Source organism: Lates calcarifer, linkage group LG19 (genome assembly GCF_001640805.2).
Source record: "Lates calcarifer isolate ASB-BC8 linkage group LG19, TLL_Latcal_v3, whole genome shotgun sequence".
Taxonomy (NCBI): Eukaryota; Metazoa; Chordata; class Actinopteri; family Centropomidae; genus Lates; species Lates calcarifer.
The window spans coordinates 3,251,452-3,278,500 of NC_066851.1; the positions used below are offsets into that span (position 1 = coordinate 3,251,452).

A 27,049-nucleotide genomic window follows, 5' to 3' on the forward strand; every position below is an offset into this window, starting at 1 on the left:
TATAATACTATTAAATACAGAGCAAATATATCAAATATATCAGCAGGTCAAATTAAGCAGTGTACAAATGTACAAATTAAAGGTACAAAAATATATTAAGCACATAAGTATGACTTTATTATTTTTGTTATTCAGGGGGTAAAAATGTAGTGCTTACATTCTTTTCTACATCAATAAGATGATCTTTGAGTCGTAGAAGCTCAGCAGTGGCTGACCCATGACCCCAATCGGCACCTGATCGCTGCTGAGAAGTGTGGTTTTCTTCTCCTTTCCGTTCCTGACTCAGGGCAGACACTGTCTTATGAGCCTATAAATATATACATATGCAATACAATTGCTTATGCATAGCAGACCAACATAAACAATTTCTAATCAATATGGACAGGATAATGACATCCTGTATTCTTTAAGCATTAGTCTATTACTAATACATAATGTTTGTTTTGAAACTGAAAGTTTTGGTAAATACATGAATAAATACATGTAATACAGAATGACATGATATTCAAGCCAAGAAAACATTCAGATTATGCTGTTGAGCTGCTGACGCCATCTTTGGACAAGCACACTACTCCAGTTCAGCTGTTTGGTGGAGCACTCAAATCACCATGAACCTTCTTAGTTTCTCATTGTTACTAAGTCTCATTAATTCACACTACATTGCATTAGCCCCTAGGTGTAGCAATAAAATTGCTAATTTATTTCTGTATATTCTAATCTAAAGAACAGAATGGGAAAAGCCAGGGCATGTATCTCCTTACAGTGGCTATCTCAGCACGCAGCATGGCATTGAGTGTGTTGCTCTCCTCTAGCTTCTTTTCCAGAGAGGAGATTTTCTCTTCCTTCAGCTTCATTTTCTGTTGGACAGTTTCCTCCAGCCTAGACTCCAGCAGTCTGTACCTGCTAATAAACACACACAACAGACATCAGTGAATCAATAAATTACCCATCAATTCCTAAATTTAATGAAGAAAGACTCATTACTACACATAAGATCATTTAAATCTGCTTAATCTCCCTGGAATAGGACTAAAATATGATACCTGTCCTCCAGCGTGTGCTCTTGCTGCAGTAGTTTTTCTCTGTTCAGTCCAATCTTCTCCAGTTCTTCATTGAGTCTCTCTAACTCTACACTCTGTTGCTGAACACTCAGCTTCTCTGACACCAACTCCTGCACACACACAGATGTGTGATACAAAACTATGAAACTCATGCACATACACATCTACATTTCCACATAGTAAAATGGATGTCTTGCTAAGAACAATCTATACAGTAGGACAGGATGATATTAGTTGTGTATATAAAAAGCTGAATTATTCAGTACTGTTCTGTAGAAATTGTGAGTTTATTCTGGACCTTTGAAACAATAGTTGACAAAACAGAATCATCACAAGGTACTTTTTTTCCCTCTTACCTCTCTCAGAGTAGCCAGAGTTCTCTTGTCAATAGTTGACTGTTTCTGCAGCTCCTTATTCTCCCTCTCCAGCTCTTTGGCTTTGACTGCCACCTCCTTCAGCCTGTCCACCTCCTTACTCAGAGCCACACCCTCCTTCTCTGTTGTAGCCAATTGCCTAATTTTCTCCTCCAGTTCTGTCTCTTTCCCCTCTAGCAGTGTTCTGATCTTCAAGCTTTCCTTCTCCAGGTGCTTTCTGCCCTTCTCTGACTGCTCCAGGTCTAGTTGGAGCTTCCTCCTCTCCCTGTCTCCCTCCTCTCTCCTCCTCCGCTCCTCCTTCAGTTTCTCTACTTCCCTTCTCCATTCCTCCTCTCTGCTGTGTGTCTCCCTCCTCTCTCTCTCTACCTCCTCTCTCTCTTCTTTACTCCTCTCAACTTCCTCTTCTAAGCGGCGCTTCTCCTGATTTAGAGCTGCCATGTTTAACTCCAGCCTCTCTGCCCTCTTCCTCTCTGTCTGTGCCTCCTCTCTGACCTCTTCCAGCCTACTCCTCAGCTCTTGTGTTTCTCTCTGTGCCTCCTTATGCTCCTCCTGTAGGGTGGCTAGGCGGGTGGATGTGGAGCGCAGGTTTTCCAGTGAGCAGCGGAGGTCCAGGTTCTCCTTTGTCAGCAGGCCGTTCTCCGCCTCATGCCTCTTCAGTTGTTGCAGCTCTTGCTGAGCCTCATCTGCCTCCCGTTTCAGCCTGCACACTTCCTGCTGCAGAGAGGAAACCTGCCTCTCTAGTGCCTCTGACCGCTCGCTGCATGCACGCAACGACGCCACCTGGTGGTGATACAAGCACAACTCATTCTTACAGACTAATTTTTGTAGCAATCAGAATCGTTGCAAATTGCTAAATTAATATTATTACTTCTCTGTTCAGAGTGTCCCTGCTTCGCTCCAGCCTCGCCGCTTCTCTCTCTGCCTCCTCGCACCGACCCGCCCTCTCCCTCAGCCTCTCTGCCTCCTCACTGGATACTTTGAGTTGAGTTTCCAAAGCTGGCCAATCGGGAGCTGGTGTCTGTGATGTTCTGGTGCAGTAAACGGTTCTCTGCTTCCACCTCACGGACCCTTGCCTCACTATTAGACTGTGCGCGCTCCTGAAGGGATACCACCGCGTCAGACAGGTGCTGCTTCTCACTCTCCAACTCAGATATCTGATTGGACAAAAGTAGAACAAAGGGAAGAGGACGTCAACAAAAAATGCATTTCTGACTCATATTTTAGTGTGTTTGTGTGTTAATTACCTGCCGATCCTTCTCTGCTCTCAGAGCATGCATCTCTCTCTCCAGATTCTGCTTTTCCTTCAATATTTCCTCTCCCAGAGATTCCATGTCCTGATTGGTCAGTCTCTCCTGGTCCAACAAACCCTGAAGACGCTCCAACTAACAACAACAAAAACATAATCAGGACAAAAGTTGTACTAAAGTTGTCAGTTAAAAATAATACAAATAAGCAGCAGATATAGAAATTATAACCAGTTATTCTCCGTAACAATCAAAATAGATTTTGTAGAGACACGCAGACTGTCTGCAACTCTTTCCTTTGAAGTATGGGTGCATGTTTTCTCCTCACTGTACAAATGGCTCTACTATATCCGGGCCTCACACCTTCATGCTAAGACTCTGGTTCTCCCTGTCCAGCTCCTGGGTGTGGAGCTGCTGCTCCTGCAGCACGTGGTTCTCCTCTTTCAGTCTCTCTATAGAGGCCTGTAGCTCTCGGTTTTCCTTCTCCAGCTTCAATACCCGACTGGAAACACACTCATTTAGCTCATGGACCAATGACTTACGAGCTGCAGCAGAGCAGAGAAAAACACTTTAGTTAGGACAGAATATAAAAAATAACATTTCTGGACACAGAAATAGAGCAGTATATGAGGCCTCTTACTCTCTGTATTAGTGTTGTCATGATTCTTGGTCAGCTGCTCTAGCTCCCAGCCTAGATGAGCTGACTCATTCATACTCTGTTTCTGTCCAATCTCCAGCAGCATGTTCTCCTCCACCAGCTCCTCCAGCCTCCGACGTTCATTGTCCCTCTCCTGCACAACACACACACACACACACGCACACGCACACCACACACACACACACACACACACACACACACAAGATTAGCATGTAGCATGAAAGTATTCTCAAACCCTCAAAACACACAGGCAAAGGAAGGCTGTTAAACACACATACATACAGATAATATGTTTAAATCAATGATATCAACACTTTTGAGCTAAGGGCATGCTAACACTGACATGTGAGGAAACAAAAACAAGGTGAAATCACAATCTCTGCATTTAGCATTAAATAATGACCCTAGCATTTAACATTATGATGCCACAGGGAAGTTGACCTTTAACCCTTTCAATATAAAATGTCACTATTTCATGATTTTTTTCAGACATTTATGTGACATGGTGCCAGTGACCTTGACATTTACCTCTGACCACCAAAATCTAATCAGCTCATCCTTGAGTCAAAATGAACGTTTGTGCTAAATTTGTAGAAAGTGCCCTTAGGCATTTCTGAGAGATTGTGTTCACAAGAACGAGACTGACGGACAACCCAAAAACATAATGCCTCTAGCCACAGCAGTTGCCAGCACTGAAGCATAAAAAACTCTGCAACTACATGAAGTGCTCAAAATTTCACAGCTAGTTTGCAGACATATCGGGCCATCAATGTGCAAAACTGTCAAACGCTACAATAGATTCTGTATCATTTATAAAAATCTTTATGTCATAAAAAATTGCTGGATGTTCAAGTTCAAATCTTTTTTAAAGTTCCATTCAAAACAGCTTTAAGATAACAATAACTGATACGATTGCAAAACAAATACAGCACATTTGTATTTGGCTGTAACAGACAGATATTGTATAATACCATTTCTAGGTCATGTATCTTAGCACGTAGTAACAGGTTGTCTTTCTCCAGCGTGTGAAGTTTCTCAAAGCGCCCCCTGGAGGCTGACAGCTGCTCCTCCAACAACATCTTTGTCTCCATCAGAGTCAGGTTGTCCTCTCGAAGCTCCTGAATGACCACACACACATACATACATACACACATGTTGAGTGGTCTGCCAGTGTTAGTTGGGTTTATACTAAGTTTATGTCTCAGCTGTCAATTGGAAGCTTTATGCACCATAAAAACAGAACTGAACAAATACGAAAGCTCTACAACATTAAACTAAATGTATCCAATAACAGGATATATGGTTGTCTTTTATAATATCCTAAATGCAGTAACCCTGTTGTGTCATAAAATAATGGTTGTTGTGTAGTATGAAGCTGTCGTTGTACCTCAACTCTGGTCTTGTAGAAGTGAACATCATTGAGTTTTTCTTTACATCTGGTCAGTTCATTCTCCAGTCTGTCAACCCTGGCTGCCCGTTCCCTCAGTGAGTCCACCTCATCCCGATACACTCGGACCGAACGAGCCTCACATGACAGCGACTGGTTCTGAACCACACACACAGCATTATTAGCAATTTCCAAGAACGCATTTTTTTCTTGAGTCTTGAGCTTGAATGACAAGAAGGAAGGAAGTTATCAAACCAAAGTGAAGACTGTAGACTCATGATTTAAATCTGGATCTGCAAGACAGCTATCACATTTTAACATCTCTGAGACTGTAGTATGCAATGTAGCAGTGTGCTCTGATGCAGCTTTTTTCTGACTATGTTTTGGAAAGGTACAATGGCAATAAAGTTTAACTGAATTGAATTGAAAACTATTACAAAATAAATCAAAACAATTTCAGCGCTTTAGTTTAAATAATAAAGTGACGTCAATGTCAATCCCTATCTTGAATCCAGACAAAACCTGTGTAGTGTATCCTCAGCGTTAGACAGAAATCGTGATGTTAAAACTAGCAGTTTGTGCTAAACTGATCTGATCCTCTGACGTTATCCTTCCCCGGAGCATGTTAACCATGCAGCACAGGTAACCATGGTGATCTGCCCTGATTAAAAGTGAGCCAGCCATGTGTTTTCAAGTGTGTAGAAATCACTTGATTGGAACATTGTTAATACAATTGGCAGTAGAAAACCTGCACTAATAAATATTAATCTCTGTCCTGAATCCAGACAAAACTTGTGTAGTGTATCCTCAGCTTTGGACAAAAACCATGTAGTCCAATCTGATTTCCTTCTTTTTTTAACTTTCTTCTACACTTCTCATACAGGTCTCACACTACAGGTCATAAATGTGTCCTGACCTCTTGTTTCAGTCGCTGTAACTCCTGGTCCAGACGCTCCACTTCATGTTTTGAGTCCATCAGCTGCTCTGTCTTCTCCTCTCTGTGCACACACAAGCACACGCACACGCACACGCACACACACACACACACACACACACACACACACACACACACACACATAAATAACTGAGTAGCTTCAATTAAAAGTTTTACAACCATTATGCTGTGTAACCAGCCCCACACCCTGGTAATTCTAGGATAGGTTCCAAGTAATTCAAGAGATTAACAATTCACAGTAACAAGACTGGCAAAACTTATACCAGACTGGCAGTCTTGATTTTATTTGGTAAAAGAATCTAGAAGGTATATTCTGCAGAATGACTTCAGCTGCTGTGTGTAGGGTGGGAGTACATAGCTAATCTCCAAATAGATGGCTCCCTGTATGATTACACTGTAGACTGATCAGAACTAGACAGCATAATAACCTATGCTGGTAGTATAATGACTTCCAGCCACTGCTAGTATCACCACAGTTCAGCCTTGAACCAGTGATACACACAGAGTTCTCTTGACTACTCTGATAGATAACCGTTTGCAATGAGCTGCTGCTTTGGTCAAACTAGAAGATTTTTTAACTATTGATAGTCTGTGATGACTTGACTCGATTATTTAATCTGATCAAAAGACTTGAACAAAACACTTACAGTTCTTGTCTGTATCTGCGGAGCTTGGCCTTGGTATCAGCAAGCTCCACAGACAGATGCTGTTTCTCTTCTTTGGTAAGCCCAGACACAGTCACAGCCGGTCCTCCATCATTCACTCCCACACCTCCAGAACTCTGCCCACGCTCCTGGCTGCTCAAACCCAGGTTCCTGCATCCTTCCTGGGACTGCTCGCTGAACAGGTAATCTCTCTCCTGGGTCAAATCCACAATCACCTGGAAGGCAGGAGTGTTTCTGCTAAATTCATATTTAATTCTTGTTTTCCCACTGACATAATGTCACAAGAAGACTTCTGCCAACATTTAATATTTCCTAACAAAATGTATTCATGTGTTACAGTGGAAAATCCTATTAAACAGCATTACATCACTGGACATCAAAAATCTGCACTATGATAGTAATAATCTGCATTATATTCATCACATAAGAAGATAAACAAAGATGATTGGAATGAGATTTTCTACATTTAAGTGTATTTTAATATGTAATATGTAAATATACATATTCTTATCATCATTAATAAAATGCCATTATCTGCCTGGCAGTGGCTCTTGAATTTGTGTCTCAGTACCTCACTGGCTTTGTCTCTCTGGTCAATCAGTTGCCGTAGCGATGTAGCCATGTTGCGAGACAGAGGTTCAAGCTCTTCATGCGTGAGCTCTGCTCCTTCCTCCAGCCAGGACAGGTCGAAGAACATTCTGCTGGTTATGGGTGACCTGCAACAAACACACACCCACACAGCACATTCAGAATATTAAAGATTTCACTTTTTCCACAGCTGCACTGTTTGATTAAATGAAATAATTAAAGACTTACATTTTTAATATTCATTATCATTGTTGGTTTGACATACTTGAAAACCTCTGGATCTGAACTTAAAATGATGAAGTCCTGTGAGTTTGAACAATGGTTGTTCCACACAGTGAGTAATAAGCACTCTTCAAAGTGTCTGTGGGGTTGAAGAGGTTAACCAGCATGGTAACATGATTAGCCTGACCTCATCAGCCAAGTCATCCATCAGATAATAGTCTGTCTAAGAAGTAAAGGGCCGACCTGATACGGCTGGGCTGAAGTAAATGAACAAGCTGTCTGAAAATAGAAAGGAGCTATATTAAATATCACATCCATAACAAAAAAGACTTTCTTTAAATTGATAACTGCTGACCAAGCTGTTACTGTTCTTTGATGTCAGCTGATGTTGGACATGTTTCATGCTGCATGGAGATAAAACAATGTAAACAGAGTGAGGCATTGTAATGAACAGACATAGGGAAACAATTAGCTAATGTGACAGCAGCTTCGTACAGGAGTCCTAATATCTCATTTCGACTCTAACCCTCTTAACTAACAGAAACAGTTGAGGTGCCTCGAGTCCGGTGGGGGGGTGCGGGGTGGACAGGGTGGGAAAAAAATGTGTTTTTTCCCCCTCTCTCTTTTTTATCTCTCTCATTTATTTAGTCTCTCTCTTCTCTTTTCTTTTCCTTTATCCTCATCTCTCGTATTTACGAATCTCAAACTACAACTACTTGTCTTGATGTTTTGTATTGTCTGTATATGTCATGTTATAATCTCAGCTTTTACACCTTAAAGACAAGACCCCTGACTGACAATATGACACCATGATGACCTGACATGTGATAGCTGTGGGTGTGAAAAAGCAAGGACTCTAATCCAGAAATAGACAAAATCTGCTGTCAGTGAACACAAAAACTGGTTACAGCATTGACAGAGGTCACAGGTTATCAACCAGAGGCGGATGGAGACCACAAGATGTATTTGAGTAACGATTATTTTGCCAAAATGTTGTCAAGTCAGGAAAATATGACAAGTATTTGAACTTGTGATCTACACTGATCACTGGTTTATTCTATCACAGACTACATTAGCATTTGTGCTATACTGACCTCCTGGATGTGAGAAACGATGGCAGCCTGGGTCTCGATGTCCAGCAGCTTGATCTTCTCTATCATCTCCTCCTTGCGCTCACACTGAGCATGCACACACATGCACAGAAACACACACATACATACAGGAATACATTGAAACAGGATCTTCTTTTTAAAATTAAGACAAAACAAAAACTCCAGGTTGTTAATGTTTCTGTATATTGGCATTACTCTGGTGTCAAAGGTAGTTTCATATAGTTTCATGGAAAATGTAAGTTTATTTCACAAATGTTTACTGGCCTAGAGAAAGAGTTACTTTGAACAACATCAAACAACATTTTAATGTGGCTTTATCAGCCCCTCCCTCCCTCTGTTTTTCCATTCATCGCTCCCTCAGAGCCTTCCTCTTTCATGGAACCAGTAGAACCAGTATATTTAGGGAAGTAGACAAAAGGAGGGAGGACAGAAAGAGAGGGAGGAAAATTAGGAAGTAGGGAGTGTGGAGGAGAGAAACACAGCAGCTGTGAGCAAAGGAAAATAAGTGAAAGATGAAAACTGTTTGTTGGGTTCAGAGCCATTGGAAAGGTGGAACAAAGAGCCACCTGCACCCCCACCTCCCACGTGACTGGCCTCGCCTCTTTACTCACAGGTAACCCAGTTAACCCTTGACTCACCTTTCTGGATAATTCTTTAATTAAATTCAGGGTTCCTTAGAATAAACCTTTCAAAACGCTCTGATTTAGACTCCCAACCTTGTTTTCTTAATTAACTTATAAAAATATTTAAACAACTGAGTGCCCTTAACCAAGACTCTTAAACTGCCAGAATGTGAGTTTGAAATAGCAAAGATCTTAATTTTACAGTTCCAGTATCCTTATGACTGTTACTTTAGGAAATCATTGACACAACTCCATGTTTTTTTGAATCCCATAGTCCCACCCACATCCAGTCCCACCCTTCACCTTATCAGCAGACACACAGAACAGCTCTGCTCAGACATGCAAAACTAAAAAGACACAAGCACCCTTCCTGGGAGAGAGTGGGTGGCACAGTAAACTGCTGTGTTTGGGCGTGTGTGTGTGTGTGTGTGTTACCTGAACAGCACAGCCTAGTATCAGCAACAAAAGTCTTTTCAGCTCTTCCATGCTCTTGGCTGAGGGGAACAAAACACATATATATATAGACTGTGTATCAGGAACATCACTATTCAACACTTTTTGGAACAGATACAAGATAGAAGACATCATAATACAGCTGAAATTCTGAGGAAATGATCTAAAGGTTGATAGTGATTGAGGCTGCAGGACGCCTGAGCAGAGACATTAGAAGTGAAGAAGGACTTTGGCCTAAGGCAGTGTTACAGTATAATATGCTGGAGCTATCCTCTCACTGCTGACTACAGACTCTCTATTGTTAATCACTTAACAACAATTTAACACAAACAGCACAATTATAGATATTTTGGAAACTTTCCATGGGAAGTTAAACTGGGGAATTTGAAAATGAAAACTTGTAAAATATTTTATGATCAATGCTGGGTAAATGAATAGACACAGGGTAGATGAACAGATGAACACTCATCAATCAACTGCTGAATCAAACTCTAAACTGCAGTCTTGTATGAACAGAAAACAGGCTGAAGAAACAGGATCACAGTTGAGCTAGCTACCATCTTGCTTGGGAAGCAGCACTCTATCATGATAGGTAGCCTCTTAAATTCAAGGTAAGTCTGTTTTTATTCATACAGTACCAAACCACAAGAGGTTATCTCAAGTCACTGTCCATACAGAGCAGGTCTGGACCGTACTCTTGATATTATAAAGAGATCCAACAGTTGAGTAGCACTAGGTGACAGTGGAGAGAAGAAACTTTGTTTTAAGAGGCAGAAACCTTGAGCAGAGACAGACTTAGATTGTCAATGAAATGGTGTTAGCTAGCTTACATTTAGCATCTCTGATTTACTGGTTAGGTAGCTACTGTATAAAACACATTTTGATTTATTTTTTGCAAGTTAAACTTTAGTAGCACAGATCAAATATATTGAGCCCAGTAATATAATATGATGAACTGACTTGACTGGATGTAATTTGTGGGCTCAGATGCAGTAGTGTGGCTGTAGTGGGCAGGATTCTAGAAAAGATCTGTGCATGTGATGGAGAAATGACCAGAGCAGGGGAGAACTCAATTCAAATTAAATCTGGTTGTTTTAACCAAGATTATGCTTCAAGATACATCTACATTAATGTTCCCTGTTACAGACTAACCTGCAATTCTGCAAATTTCCAGTTTATTCCCGTTAATTCCCATGGAAAGTTTCCAACTCTAGATACAGCCAATATCAACACTTTCCAATTATGCACCCCTACATCTACAATGACTCCCTCAAAGTATATTTTGTATCATTACACATTATTCACTAGTACTCATGGTACCAGTAATTTAGTCTGGTAAGAAGAATGGCATTTGAACTTAGCTTTATTTATTCATTCCTTATCAGTAACACGTAAAGTGCACATCAATATATAGTGAATTTTAGATTATGATTGAAATCACAACCTATCCAACAGTAAATCAATAAAGCATCTAATTACCTAATCCTGTGCCCAACATGCATCTTATCATCAGCAGCCAAGACACTGCCTCCTGTTGTTGCTGCAATACTTTCATTTATCCAGGAGATCAGTGTTTGAAATGATGTCATGTCAGCAGAATCAAGGACAAAGAAAGTTTCAAGAAGAAACATGCACGCTTTTTAAATCCAGATCAGTGCAGGCCTTGAAAGTGGCTGACAACATTACAGGATGGGAATAAGTAACCTAATCAGTTTTCTGCAGTCAGTGATTAATCCTGTGTGTATTATCGATCTCTGTTAAAGTACATGTCTGAAGGGAGTGGAAATATGCAGGACTTTTATTTAACAACAGGGTGTAACAGCACATTGTGTAGGAATTTGTTGCTGTTGTTGTTACCTGATATTGGATCCTTGGCGATGCAGAGGATGTTGGGTAGTGGCATGACGATTAACTGCTGTAAAGTCTCCTGTAACACAGATGGGGAGGTTGAGGAGTTGGTGGGGCAAAGAGAGGGAGAGAGAACAGAAATTCTCATTTTTACAGTAATGTTGAGTATGTTAGCGTTATAGCTGCAGCTTTTATAGCAACTTGTTTACTGTGGTGTATAGAGACATAATCAATCTGACAGTAGAAACAAAACTGACAGTGTCTGTTCTTCTTTTTACATGAGCTTCTCAGCTTTGATCCAAACACATTTTGTAGAAATGAATCAAAGTCCAGCCACTAACCACTAACTGACCCAGACTTGAGTGCAGACTTATGTGTTTGTGTGTGTGCATGTGTGTATAGGCAAGCGGCCAACAGGAAACACCCTCCTGTTGACTGAGAAAGTCAGTGTGTGTGTGTCAGGAAAGAAACACCCCACTAGGAGGGAATGCTTTCCATTCCAGAATATCCTCTGTCTCCCAAAACACACCTGATTGTCAAGACAGGAGAAACAATTCAAACTACCAAAATATTTTCTTTTTAACTTTAATGAATCACATGCAGAGACCAGCGCACTGGGAGAGGCAGATATAGGCTGGGGAATAAGGTGACAAAGGAGGATATTTTTTAGAGAGAGGACACATGAGAGGGAGACATGCTGATGACTTTTGGTTTTGGCTAGAATAAAAAAAAACACACTGCAAACACCTGCACACAATCTCACACAGCTTCTCACAATCCAGACAGATACCAAAATTCACACGTGAGATGCTATTTGCATAGTAAATATAGACTTTTGAAAAACCCATTCACATTTCTTAAAACTTCATGTAGAACTTATGCCTCTGTCTACATTTGGCTCCAGTCACATCTTAACGAGATACAAGGCTCTGGTCGAGACTGTCATCTGCTAACCAGGCAAATAAAAGCACTATCAGCTTACACCACAGCTACAACTGAGCTGCAGGGATAGTTTTGAAGGCAGTGAGTGTAGAGGTAGAGCAATACCTGCAGATACTGTTACACTGGCCTATAAAGCAGGATGTAACGAGAGACCTCTGTCTCTGTGTCTTACACACACATTCACACACAAGCACACACAGAGTACAGTGTGAATAAAACATGTGAGCTGGCTAGCAGATGTCTTTAAGGCATAGACTTAAACTGAAATATACTGACAGTCCAGAGGCTTCACTACAAAGTTTTTGTTTGTTTCACAAACATGTGACAGACAGGGGTAATGACAACCATGAACTAAACACTAAGTGTGAAACCAAAGAGCAAGTGAGATGAAATTTTGTGTGACGCTTCTTCTGGTCCATCACTACAAATGACCAATAATGTAGGTTTAAAAAATATGTACTGAACCAGGAAAGAAAATGGAATGAAAAATAGGAAAACAGCTTCTAATATTCTTATCACTATTAGGCCAAAACGTCTGATGTGTGGCGTCGGTAATACCAGAGGAAAAGTCATGCTGTAATTTGAAACTGCACAGAACTATACTTTAGGATTTAAAGTTCGCCAAGGCTCTGACAGCTTTGTCAGCAGTGGTGACATGGCAGGAGAGCTGTATGGAACAAAGATTGCCATACCAATCAGAAACTGGCCACTAGGCTGCTGGATGCACAGGACATTCGTCTGTACTTAACAGTGATAGAAAACATTTGTAAAGAACAAAACAATAGAAAAGGTGCAAAAAACAGCTTCCAAAAGAATAATCTTTGACTGTTACAACATGTCTAATATATGACAGTCATCGTAGTGACCACAATTTAAAGGACTGGGAAACACATCAGTAGCTTTTTTCTTTTTTAGCTTTAAAATTTTTTATCAGATGTTAATGATGGGTCATTGCATTGACTATATTTTTATTCAAGGACAGATTGCGTGACAAACCGTGGCTCAGCTTACATATAACATATGGAAGTAGAGATATGCTGGTGCACTAGTTTTACAGAAAGGCTGTGAAATGACAAAATAAATCTGCATACTAAAATTAAACTAATTGATTTTGCATTATCTGAGGACAGTACGAGTGCATAAAAGAAGAAAGTAAGTCAACTTTCTGAAACTTAACAACTAACAATCAACAATCAACCTGCTTTTGTTTATGGAGTTTCTAGTTTATATTATATCAGTTTGTTTGCAAAGTCCAACAAAACTGCAAAACATTAGGCTTGAATAACTCTAAGGCCGTCATGGTGAGGTGATTTTACTGTATTTTAGTACTAATAATAACATTCAGGGCTGTTTGATGATTATCGTGTTAACCTTGTGTACATAATATTTTTGTCCACATTAAGTGGTACATCCCTAATAGGAAGGAAAGAGAGGAAAGCTCTATTGACATGTAAGTTGACTGAGAGCTCTGTGGCGTGTTGAGGTTGGTGTTTCCATTCTGAAAAAAAGATTATGGCCTGAATGCCATGTCTAAGGTCAGTGCTAACTAGCTGGTAGTTTATTATACATGAGACAGATAGACTTACACTATTCTCCCTGGCTAATATCACCTGTACACATCAACACACTACCCAGCTGTCAGCCACTTCATCAACATTAGATTATATACACACATACTGTATACGTGGTGTACATTTCATTTTTCTTGCATTTTTGCAAATCCATTTAATACGACGACAGTATGAAGATGATGAATGCCAACGTCCAATTAAAATGTGTCTGTATACTATGCATACTAATGAGTGTGTGTGTGATCTATAGATAATCTCCTGCAGTAACATCACCAGCATGATCTAACACCTAAAACTGACAAGGGATCAATACAGCTTGCTACACTGACCTATTTAGACACACGCATACACACAAGGCCTAAATCCATGGCCCACTAACACACTGGGCTCCCATTTCTAATCCAAGATCAATAAAATTATGGCAGCTAAACACAGATCTGACTTAAACTGAGCCACTAGGTTCTGTGTTACACAACTCTCTCACCACTTTGGCTGCTTTAAAATCCAAATCAAAACCTGCTCCTCTCCTCCTGAGAGGCTCTGTAGTTCCTTCTGGTTACACCAAGTCACATTTATTTATACAACAAAATGTCACACAAAATACTTATGTGGGCTTTGCAGGAAATGTTGTCACAGGAAAAACAAAAATGTTCAGAAGATGAGTAAAGTAACCTAAAACAATCACATTCTTTCAAACATGGAGGAACTGGCAGTCTGGACTTTATTAAAGACTCTCCTTGTGTGTTAAACCTGAAAATATGCACTACTTTGTTCAATAAGACTAGTTTATTAATACTGTTGGAGTTTTCAAACAGGTGAGAAACAGACAAACAAACCGACTAGTGAAGACTCATTCCTTCCTCTGGAGCAGCTCCTCCTCCAGCTCCTCCTCTTACCTTTCCTATCTTTGTGTTTTTCTACGCAGGAAACTTTAGCACTCTGTATCAAAACCCCCTGACATGCAACACTACCAGTCTAAAGGGCTGGGGGATGACCACACACACACACACACACACACACACACATGCATATAGCACCTTTAAATTAAAAAGGTAAAACTACCATCTAGTAACCACAGTAAAACCTCAGCCCTTCAGTACACACACACACTGTCTGTCCTTCCTGACAGTAATGAGTAGTGGCTGGTAATTAGCTGGGGCAACACAACACTTGTCACATAGAACACTACAATCCAATACAATTATATGGCTATGCTTGGGGAGGACCAGTTTGAGTTTTAAACCTTGGGAGTAAGGACATTTTGGGAAAGTGAGGACATGGTCCTTCAAAGGACTGTTAGGGGTAAGGTTCTTAAGGTTTTAAGGTTCTGGCTGGAATTAGTTTTGGTTAAGTAAGGAAAAGTGTGTAAACAATTTCCCATGAGGGATTAATAAAGTATTCTGATTCTGAAAGGATAACTCTCCAAAGAAGAAAAAAAAAAGTTATGATGCACTGGCACTAGTTCTTCTTTCTTATGTTCAGGTTTTGCCTAAATTTACAAGATGCACCTATATTTAAAATTATGTTTATACTCTTAATTTGTTACAGCTGATAAAAATCTCACTGAGAACCTGTCCAAGGAGAGAGAAACGAAAAGACTGAAACAGATAGATATGCCACTACGGTAAGTATTTCATATGTATTGATAAAGGTTAGAGGGTTAGGATTAGGGTTATTCTGCCCACAATGAATGGAAGTCAATGCAATGTCCTAACAAGGATAGCTGTGCAAACTTGTGTCCGTGCCTGCCTGCATGCATGCATGTGTGTGTGTGTGTGTATGAAGTAGACCAGAGGATATGGAGTTCAAAACATCCCATGTAGGCTCAGGGCTTTGTTTTGCAGTTCCCACGGTAACCAAGGAAGGGTAAAGAGAGGGAGTTCTGCTAAAGTTACTGCACATTATTACTACACAGATCTCTTCTATAAAAGAGTGTTTCACACCTGTAAATGCATGCGCTGTCACACACAGATATTTTTAATATTATTACTATTAATATTATTATTATCATTAGTAGTATAGACACTCTTTAGTGTGAAAAAAACAAAAACAAAAAGACAGTGCTCACTTAAATGTTGAAGCAGACCAGGATAGATCGCAAAGAGATCCAACAAATATACAGTGCATTCAGAAAGTTTTCAGACCCGTTGACTTTTTTAACCTTTTGTTATGTTACAGTGTCACTAACTATCTTTTCAATTAATTTCTCTCTTATCCATCTACACTTAATACCCTATAATAAAAACAGAATTTCAGAAATCTTAGCAAGTTTATTAAAATAGAAAAACTGAAATATCAGAGTATTCAGACTCAGTATTTAGATAAAGCACCTTTGGCAGTGATTACAGCCTTGAGTCTTCATGGGTATGACATGACAAGCTTTGCACACCTAGATCTGCTACTTTTCTCTGCAGATCCTCTAAAGCTCTGTCTGGTTGGAGGGGCACCTTTGGTAAACAGCCATTTTCGGGTCTTGCCAGAGATATTTGATTGGACCAGGTTTTCATTAAGAATATCCCTGTACTTTGCTATGTTCAGCTTTCCCTTAACCCTGACCAGTGTCCCTGTTCCTGCCACTGAAAAACAGCCAAACAGCACGATGCTGCTACCAGCATGCCTCACCGTTGGGGTGGTGTTTGACAGGTGATGAGTAGTGCCTGGTTTCCTCCAGACATGATACTTAGATTTGAGATCAAACAGTTTGATCTAAAAACAAAAAAATGATTTTATCCATCTAAAAATACATTTACACCCAATAAATGGACAAAAAGCGAAGGCTCTGAACACTTTCCGAAGCTGTTGTACACACACATATGCAGCTGGGGCGTTGGCTTTCTCCTAATTAGATGATGTCCCAGCAGACACACAGGCTGGTCTAGTGAATCCTTCAGTCTCCCCAGTGACAAAGCACTAATTGTTAGTATGTGTGTGTATATGAGAGAGAGAGTGAGAGAGAGAGAGAGAGAGGAGGGGTGTCTGTCACCTCCCTTCTGTTCTCTCTATTGTAAAAAGGCCAGTAACCCAATATCATAAGCTTTGAATAGAAAGCTATTTAGTCTTTTCCTACTCTTGCTAGGTGTTCCATCATATGAGTCCACCCAAGTGTTGGAGCAGTTAATTGATTAATTGATTCGTTTATCAACAAAAAAAAATTTAATCAATGGAGTGGCGTTTGTCTGTGTAATATCATTGTAAACTTGAGTGTTTTTGACTACTGGTCAGACAAAATAAACTTATTTAACTGAACTCATAAGCTGTGACAGACATTTGACTACAGTTTGGACTACAGTTATTCAAAACAGAACAGATTGATCAATTATGGAAGTAACAGTTAGTAGTAACCCCACTTCTTTAATGTCACAGCTGCATGTAGTCTAATCTGCCAGTGTATGTTGTGTTTCCTAGCAACCATGCCACCAACCAGCAACCAGTGGCAGAGTTGAACTGAGCACATTTTCACTGACACAGAGCACGGATGTTCCAGTTTATCACAGTCACCAATTATATAGTTATAATAGATATTTAGTCTCTAAACACTAGTGCACACCATAACACATGTTTAGGAAAAAAATAACTAACCTCCAATGTTAATGTTAAAAAGCACTGACACCTAATAGATGGCAACACTTGCGAGGTTATGATTCTAAAAAGTGAAGTGTATTATTTTAATTAAAAATCTGAAACACAGGGCAACAAATATGGCGGTTGTTTGACACAACTGCTGCTCCCCCAAAACAGCCAATCATCTGCTGAACTGGAAACATATCAAGCTAATCGTGTTGTTGCATTTACTGACACAAGCTCACGGCTGAGGTTCATGACAGTTTCATCTGATGGTGATAGTGCGTGCAGACAGACACACAAGCATGGAAGAGGAGGATTTCACTAAACATTTTAAACAATTTTTATCTGATTTGACTGATGATTCTATACATGTTGTTTTTATGTGTCAGTGCCCTTACTATTCTCTTCCACTGATTCATTTAGATCAGGGCCTGGTCTTGTTATCCTGAAATAACTGCCCCAGGTCACTGCCAAGTGGCAAGACTTGCCTTTAAGGACTTTGGCTTTGCCACAGTTTTATCACAGGTCTACAGAGAGTTCCTTTGACTACATTGCTTGATTTCTGTCCTGACATGCAGTGGGAAATGTGAGACCTTAAATACACAAGTCAATTTGGCACAGATGGACTAAAGATCTACACACATCCCAAGAAAATTCAGTGTCACAGTGTCACAGCAAATGATTTCAGTTTTTGATTTCTAATACATTTGTAAGAAATTCCAAAAACAAGTCCTTATGAGTTGTAGATTTAAATAAAAGTAAAGCAGTCTGAACACTATTTGAAGTCACTGCATGTGTGTGTTTTGTTTTTGCAGCTATTCCTAAACTAAGTCACATTCTAAGGTTCATAGCTCATTGACTTGAGGTTACATTATGAGATGTGTGCGTGCATGTTCATGTGGTTAAGTGTGTTTTAAGGCCAGGGTATTTGACTGTGGTTAGAGATTAACCATGAACAGATTAACTCCATACTGCCCAGAATGACCCACTTCATACAGAGTACGCTCCCACACGCACGCACGCACACACACACACACACACACACACACACACACACACACACCAGCAGTCTTTATTGTGTCACCAACTGTGTTTGTTTTTCTATTTTCCTCTGAAGAAGCTGTTGGTCTGATTTACTATGTCTAAGTCACAAGCTAATAAAAGCAGGACAGCATGTGTGTACCACTCCCTAAATGTCCACTGGGCAGTTTTTGAATCATAAACCTTTTTGATACCATTCCTAAAAGCATTAAAGGCTTAAGGGATATCAGATCTTCAGTGAAAGACTAAATACACCTGAAACTATCAAATTAACTGTAAAGTGTTATTTGAAGCTCACTATGTCCAACGTTAACTGCAGAAGAATGTACACACAATCAAGGAATCTTCCTAGAGATTTTAAACACCAACAACTATATGCAACAGTTACATACAAGTAATACACTCCCATTACCGTGTGGGGCTAGAGCTTGGAGTGTGCAGGACATGACTGAAGCTCAGCCAAATCAACTGCATCTCAGCTCCTTATCCCTGATTTATACAAAAAAACCACCACACTGTGTTCATGTACATACACACAGACAACACATCCCTCTGCAGCTGGATACTGGACTTTCTAACCAACAGACCCCAGTCTGTCAGGTTAGACAACCAAACCACCTCAATCCTGACCCTGAGCACTGGCATCCAACAGGGCTATGTGCTGAGCCCTCTCCGCTATTCCTGCTTAACCTATGACTACACACCTGTGCATGGTGTCAATACCATCAGTGACAATGACCTTTGAGAATCACTACTCACTAAAAGGCACTGATGAACCCAGACAGAAACGACTGAATGATTTTTTTTTCCTGCATCATAAACATTTTGGAAAGAGTTACTGTGTGTAGCAAAATGTTTCATACTGAGCAAGACATTTGCATGAGATTTGTTTCCACTGATATGCCCACAGTGTGTTACTTCCTGCTTGTATTGATTACTGCATATTATCGGTCATCAAGCAAGTACACTAATAAATGACTGGCTAGCAAGTTCAAGGTTGATCCATACTGATGTATACCATCATCGCCACAGCCATGACTGACACACACACATGCTGCTGTAGGAATGTGTATATGTGGTTGCCTGCAGGGCCCTTGTTATTTGTATCCACCACAACATCCAAGCTGAAACAGACACGTCAGAGGACACGCACATGACAATATTGATGGCTAAAAGACAAACACACAAACCCACACATGAATGGGAAGTTATCAGCTGAAGATATAATAGTCATCAAACATTAAGACACACAGAGACTCAAACCAAGAATAGTTCAACAATACTGGCAAGAATATAATGAGATAGGTATAATATACAAACTGCAGAACCAATAAACTGATTATAGTTGTTAAAGACTTTTTTGTTAATAAAAGGCTAAAAGGATTAATAATTACTAAAATATTGAACTCTGTGGTGCAGTGTGGACCATGATTGTTGCCACAGTTTGTGAGCTCACTGTTGGCACTGTGTGTGAGTGTTGTGTGTGTGTGTGCAAGCGTATGTGTGTGTATGTGCATACCTGGTAGTAGGTCCTGATGTGTCTGGTGAGGACGGTCAGATTGTGAAGGCGGAGTGATACGTCATTGTTCACATTCTTGTTCAGCCTCTGATTGGTTGGGCTAGGGTCACTATGGAGACACACATCCACCACAGGAGCACTTAGACTGACATTATTAGAGGCTATTTAAGAAAAAGACCATTACACACACAAACACATCCCAGGCCCAGGGTAACTATTGTTACAGAGAAGGATTTATGCTAACATCGACATATGAGTCTGTGCCAGACTGATATGCATATGAACAGGGTATGTAATGTAGTCTGGCAAACCTACTTTGACTGTCCGGTTGTTAGTTTGATTTCTGAGCTCAATTAACCTCTAATGGAAACTAATCCAAATATAAAGACACTAGAAAATACACTTTCATTTTGCTGGAGTTGCATTAAGATGGAGTCTTTAATTTCAGAGCTCTTGGGCTCTACATGCCTGAGGCTGGCTAAATATTGGATCAAACTTCAGCTACTTCTTGCTACTAACTTTGATAGACTTCATGGTCTTTGGCATCCCTACATTTATTTCATTATTTCATTTCCTTTAAAAATGAAATGAAGCCAACAAAGACTTAATCAGCCAACAAATAAAATAAAGATGCAGACATTAAATTAAAATATTACTGCAAATTTCTACCCTTGAATCAGTAGTTATGTTCTGAGAGGTCTGAGAGAATAACAGGTTACAGACTAGCTGTTATAGCTTTATAATTAAAGGACAATCTGGAGAGCTTTTATTGCTTTCATGTCAACTGACAGTTTCACTGCTTTCATTTCTTTAAACCATGAGTTCATCTACTTCAGTTACACTCCAACTACCAGTAACATCTTAGCTCCTTTCAATACTTCAACTGACTGTTTCAAGTTTCAGGTTACATCTTTGAACAAAACAATCTCTCCAATTGCAGTGCTTACAGGTTTGGCACCAATTTCTCTCTGGACTCCCACTTGAAATGACACTTACATTTTTTTTTTGTTTCAGCCCTCTGTCCAGACTAAAACACTTTAAAAAGAGCTGCAGATACACACAACACAACCAAACAGACAAACACAATGAAGTGGCACTCATTTTCCACTTAAACTGAATTTATAACTTCCACTTAATACTTAACTCTGTGCTAACAGTTTAATAGATACTTAAACTTCATTCAGTGCTTACACCTTAACTGAAACTTCAACTTTCAGTAATTCTATCTTACATAGTTTTCCCTTCAACTTCCTCTTTCACTGTTTCAACTATTTCAAATGTTTCAATTGCAAATAATCAGCAGCAAGCATGCCCCCCCCCCCCTAGTTTTATTCTCAGTCAACAAGCCGATCAGTACAGTCAAATAAAGATGCCCACATTAAATTGCATTGTTATTGTAACTGCTGTCCCAGTTCAGTAATATATTTCTTGAGAGAAAATAACTATTAATTTGTTCTATACAGACTGACGGATTTCACAGCTGACTAGTTCTGACTGAAAGATTTACCAACTGTCTCTGAGTGGCCTTCTTCTAATAGTTGTCATGGTCCTTCCATGCTGACCTCCTCTGTAACCCACTTTCCCATAAACCCCATATAAACCCCCCCCCCCATTAGCCCAGCCTACATTCAGTGTGTGGAGAACAATAGCGTGATTATCATTGTTTCTGGAGACAATAACTAACATGAACATATGGTCTGATTGTGGACATGGGGCTGTCTAGATGGGAGATATTGGATATATATGATCTTATTGTCCTATGGTCCAAATGCTTTACATAAGAGCCTTTTCACTCCAGATGATAATAAAGAATAAGTCTTGTGATAAGTCTGGTGGTTCCTCTAGGGAACATGTTCCATCATTACAATGAATACACATCCAGGCCAGTGTATTTTTATCCCAACCCATATATACTGCCAGAGGTACTCACAATAGGACTAAATATGTATTAATGTATTAATCAGCAACTTAAGATAGCCCCCAAGAAATGCACCATTTCCTCCTGTTTAAGTAACATTTGTTTAAAACTACAGTGACCAGTTTCGGGAAACGACTGAACCTTCTTAAAAAATGTAATTATAGATCTATATATATGGCCTGATTTTGATGATTCACAACTTCAGTAGGGACCAATGGCCTTGGGTACAAGATAAGGAAGTCAGGAGGTATTGAAGAATGAATTAAGACACTAGAAATTGTATATATTACATGAAATTGAAATTGCAAAAATATCTGGTCTTTAAATTCTGAAGAATGTTTTGATGGTATAAAAGAAAGTGGATATTGTCACAACACACAACTACATGAAGTATACTTGACATTTTTGATGTTTTCTGCTCAGTGGCAGCTGTGTGATTTCTCCTGCAGCCATAAAAGATCACTACCCTGTGTGTATCTGCAAACCAGTCTCTAAACTGAAACTTAATCTGCTGAGAGCTGTTGCACTACAGTCCTACCTGCTGCCTGTTACAAACCTGACCGAGTAATTACTGAGTCACAGCACAAACTGACATCAGCTCAGACCTAAAGGGACTGCAAATGATTAAACTAACAATCTCCCTCATAATCTGTTTCTTGTTGCAACCTTGAACAGCACATCTGGCTGTGACGTTTACAATCTGATACCAGCAAGTCAGGATGTGGTCATGAAAGCACACTTTCACAGACACACACAGGAAACACTGGATTAACTCATTGCTCATATACCCAGTTCAGACACACACAAAAAAATACTTGACACAGGACATTTTTACTGACTCATGCAAATTAAGCATGAAAATCTCACTCTGTATGCTGTTACCTACATGTGTGTCATGATCTTGTGCAGGAAGACACCATCCACCAGTTCCATGAACATGCTGACCCGTTCCTCTGAGCCCACGTCGTCACGTGAACCCAACGGGCCCAACATCTGCACCTAGAGACAGACAGGTTAAAGACAAAGACAGAAAAATCTATATTACACAGAAATGTCCATTTTCCTTTCAACTCTATATACTATCTAATATTCTCTCTTCTACTTTCTTCATGTAAAAATTTTCTACATGATGTTTCTAGTTACATGATGGTCATTTGCCTATCACTGTTGTCATTCAGGTTTTGCAGGATCAAAGGTTACTGTGCTACAAGAGTGTAGCTGCAGTAAAGATGCTAAACCACTGGCCTTAATGTCAAAATGGTGACACAGTGGTTTCTGTTTTTCCGTAACAAACACAATGTATAACCCAACCCATCAAAAAGATGATGCAAGTCAAAAGCTTTATCTCCATTCATCTGCACAATTGGATGAATAGACACTGCGTTCATAAATATGTAAACAAAGTAGTTGTCAGCATCTGGCCTCTCATCAATCTTAATCTAAGTTCTGGGGAGGTGCTGTGTTGAGCATGTAATTTACATACTCTGCACAGACAGTTGTTTGCTGATGTATGCACTACCACTTAACACACCAACAATGGCAGGAATTAGTTTCTATATGTTGCTCTTCTTTTACATCTCTCAATACCTCTTTTAAGATGCGTTGCAGAGAACTCGGAATCTGGAAACTCTTTCCATAGGAGAATGGCATAGAGAACGGCCCAGTGCTATTATTTCCAGTGAACTCATTTCCAGTCACTTGCACTGTGTCACAGGATATTTGTATAAAGTTGAGCCTTTCTCAACCTTCTCCTGTAGTAAAGCTGGGTGCCTTTTGTCAAGCTCAGCGTGGGACACAGGGCTGCAAAGCCAGGTCTCATTCACAATGAATAGGAGCCGTTTATCCCAGCTTTTTGAACACACATAAACTGATATTAGAAGAGATGACATGAGACCTTAAAACTACAATATGTAACTTTTTCTGACATTTTTAGATGGAATGTGCTCAAAAACTTAATGTGGAGAGATGCTGTTAAAGGCTTCTGTGACCCAGACCTGCTGAACAGCCTGGCAGCAGTGCAGAGATACATGTATTTCCTGCTAAGTTTTTGAGCAAGCCTCATCCTTCTATCCAATCAGAGAAGACAGAGAAGTCAGCAATGGGAGCTCATTGCTGTCAATCAGTAAGTTCCATGAACACACTGGTTGATGACTCCTCTCACTCTGAGGCTTCCAGCTAGTATTTGCTACTGAAATATGTCACTGTGGGAGTCTCACAGTCAAGCAAACTCCTGACTCCTGCATTAACTGGGATAGTCTACATGACAAGGATCACCACAGTCTGATCTGTTGGCCACTGCGCACCTCCACTGGTGCAACTGGGATTGAAGGACCTTGCTAGTAGCAAGCACTGCTCTTTCCTTTTCCCCTCCCAAGATATATCCGGTCCATGGCTTGTACCAGCAGTGTTTTGGTCTGAAAAATGTATTTATTTTACCCATGAATGCACATGTTAAGAAAAAAGAGAAAATGAGAGATAGAGAGAAAGCAGTCAGGTGAAAGCTGCATTGTGTCCAACAAAAATGGGAAAATGTGTCGGTTGACCAGTCAGGTCAACAGGATGTGAGGTCATGGGGAAACAGCGAGTACCGTAGGATTAATAACCTGTTGACTGCTCTACAGGCTGTCTGTAAGGGCCAGGAGCCCATAATGAGCAGCAGAAAGATTTAAATGAATTCCAAAGCAAAATCTGAGGACACCAGCATCTAGTCTGCATTTCATTTTTTTCCACATTTTGTTATGTTGCAGCCTTACGCTGAAATTCATTTTTCCCCTCATCAATGTACACTAAATATCCTATAATGACAAAGTGAGAACAGATCTTTAGAAAGTTTTGCAAATTTATTAAAAAAGGAAAAGCTGAAATATCACATCTGCCAGTAAATGAATATATGCACAGCAGTAAGGTGCTTTTCTGATGTTTGCAGTGGTTAAAGGATGCTGCTTTTACTCTGCACTTGGTTTCAATCACTTACTCCCAGTCATTTGCTTAATCTGTGCTTAAAGCTTTGCAAGTTTAGTGACATCAGCACTCACAGCTGCTGTTTGCTCTGACACCAGCAGGGCAGCTAAAATCACCCAAGCTGTGTGTGTTTGAGTGGACTGAGTTAAATTCTTGTGTGCATCAGCAATTTGATGGGGGAAATATTATGGGGAGGGTGACAGTAAGACAAGAAGTGAGGTACAGCAGCAGAAGATTAACTTCTTATGTTTGGCAGTTAGTATGAGAAGTCTTTGGAAAGTCCCAAGGACACCAGCCAAAATCTGCCAATGGACCACTTCATCTGAGGCTTTTCACTAAAAACTCTTTTCCTGTCATTGAAGTGTGTTCATTCCGAACAGTATCAATAAACACAAAACTATTAACTACAACAAAACTTCTAGAGAAACATTGTGGATCAAAGTTCGTTTACAGCTGCTAGTTACAGAGTTAGTTCGTGCAAAAAGTGTACCTGATCTGAGACAGAAGAGAACAGTTTTAAAAAGGAGGCAGAGGTCAACAGCTCGTGTGCATCATCATCACCACAACTGTGTGTGCGCATGCTGCTCCCACTCACCCACACCACCAGCGGCGACTCCATGAAAGTGGCCAGCAACTCGGACAGAGTCACATCCATGGTCGTTCCCACGTCTTCCGAATCTGCTTACGAATCACCACCTAATCATTAATCCACCGTTCGATCAGTCGATATCCGCAAAAGGCTCGCGATACGTGTCTACGGGGCAGAACAAAGCCCCCGTGAGGCATCGACCCCCCCTTCCTTGCACAAGCACTCTCACACCACTATTGTCTAGCGCTGTCCCGTTTCCCTAAACACAAGGTTTAATGGAAAAAATAAGAAAAATATGAATAAAGACAGTTTGAAGCACTTTCACACACGTTCACGTGTACCCCGGAGTTAAATCCGTTAGTTTAGCGGGTAAAATATCCAATTTCTTTTCCGGCTAAAGGTAAAACACTTGATCCAAACTTCGCAGGACAGTTATAACGCGTTGCCAAGGATACACGACTGGGACAGCAAAGCAGCCAAACCACCGTGAAATACGAAAATAAAAATAAACAAAGTAGAAAAAGTATAATACACTATATAAGAGCAGCAGAGAGCATTGCAGTGGTTGTTTCCGTTGTTTGCTACATCCCGACCACGTCTGTCTACCTCTCTCCTCTCTTTCACTCCATCAACCGAAGTGAGTCCAGGGGCAGGGTGGATTGACTGACAGAAAGTACCGACCAATCCGCTACAGGAAGAGGTATGGACACCGCCCTTTGAGATAAATCAGCCAATTATAGTGCAGCAATTTGTAAGAGTTTTCTATAAAACTGACGTCACCGCACAACAGACTACCAGCCAAAGAGTTTAGAAAGAACAAGATAGTAAGCGTCCTAAAAGCGGGATGGTCTTACTTTTTTTGTAGTCTTTCAAGAACTGAATTTCGTACAGTAGTAGGCTATATAAAAGAACCATAAAACCATGGCGGTATTATGATGTATGCTAAGTCTTTAATTAGTTTGTGGCCGTGTCAACTGGATAGATTCGCTAAATAGTGATTTTATCCAGTAAGTCAGCTATTTTACCTCGTCTAATACCTGAATATAGTTCAACTGGTTTTTTTTTAAACTAGACAAAAACTACACTAACACTACACTACACACTAAGTTAAGTTTACCAAATATGCGGTTAGTTCCTTAACTAATAGGCTAACATCGCCTACACACTTAGCAACACGGGTTTAATTAATAATTAATGTCTGTAACAGATATTTTGCTTGTCATAACACAAACTGGAACTATTAACTTAATGATGGCCATGTTCCATTTAAAAGTCCCAGTAAGTCATGTCAGTGAGCTATTTGATCAAATGAGGATGAAAACATATCAGGATAGAGGCCTTACAACAACATAGCTCCCGCCACCCTTAAAAGGTGAATTTTAGCTTTGAGCCAGCTCATACACACAAACACACACGAAGGTTGGGGCTAAATCCTCTTGCCTTGAGAATCTCTGATTGCTCTTCAAACAGGTTGAAAGAGAAACCAAAGATAAGAACAGATCAAAATGCCAGTGCAAAGTAACTGATGACATGCAATGTAATAACTAAGGAGCTTGCACTAAACACAAATTAATGATGAAACTGTAGTTAAGCAGGTTTTTGTATTTTTCTTGTGTTAATTGTACTTTTTATTTACTATACTAACTGTTTAGCGAACAGTTTCCTCTGGCCCAGTTCAGGTTTTCTGACCTTTACAGTGGGATTGATTGGGAAAGTGGAGGGTGGTGTTTTGATGCTGAACTCAGTACAGTCTG

The 27,049-nt window shown here is 40.1% G+C and overlaps 1 protein-coding gene across 1 annotated transcript in view; it reads right to left on the bottom strand.

The window, feature by feature from the left end:
• The window catches only part of LOC108896082 (protein Daple-like), a 39,657-nt gene extending 13,715 nt beyond the window's left edge, over positions 1–25,942 (bottom strand). The window contains 21 exon segments of the mRNA XM_051077997.1: positions 158–307; positions 762–903; positions 1,044–1,171; positions 1,418–2,215; positions 2,304–2,429; positions 2,431–2,589; positions 2,680–2,817; positions 3,043–3,224; positions 3,320–3,470; positions 4,309–4,455; positions 4,725–4,883; positions 5,641–5,722; positions 6,327–6,559; positions 6,916–7,035; positions 7,037–7,060; positions 8,249–8,332; positions 9,325–9,383; positions 11,200–11,269; positions 19,828–19,936; positions 22,632–22,744; positions 25,302–25,942. Of these exon segments, the coding sequence (XP_050933954.1) occupies positions 158–307; positions 762–903; positions 1,044–1,171; positions 1,418–2,215; positions 2,304–2,429; positions 2,431–2,589; positions 2,680–2,817; positions 3,043–3,224; positions 3,320–3,470; positions 4,309–4,455; positions 4,725–4,883; positions 5,641–5,722; positions 6,327–6,559; positions 6,916–7,035; positions 7,037–7,060; positions 8,249–8,332; positions 9,325–9,383; positions 11,200–11,269; positions 19,828–19,936; positions 22,632–22,744; positions 25,302–25,361 (3,234 nt within the window). The 5' untranslated portion in view covers positions 25,362–25,942.
• Between the last annotated feature and the right edge of the window lie 1,107 nt (positions 25,943–27,049).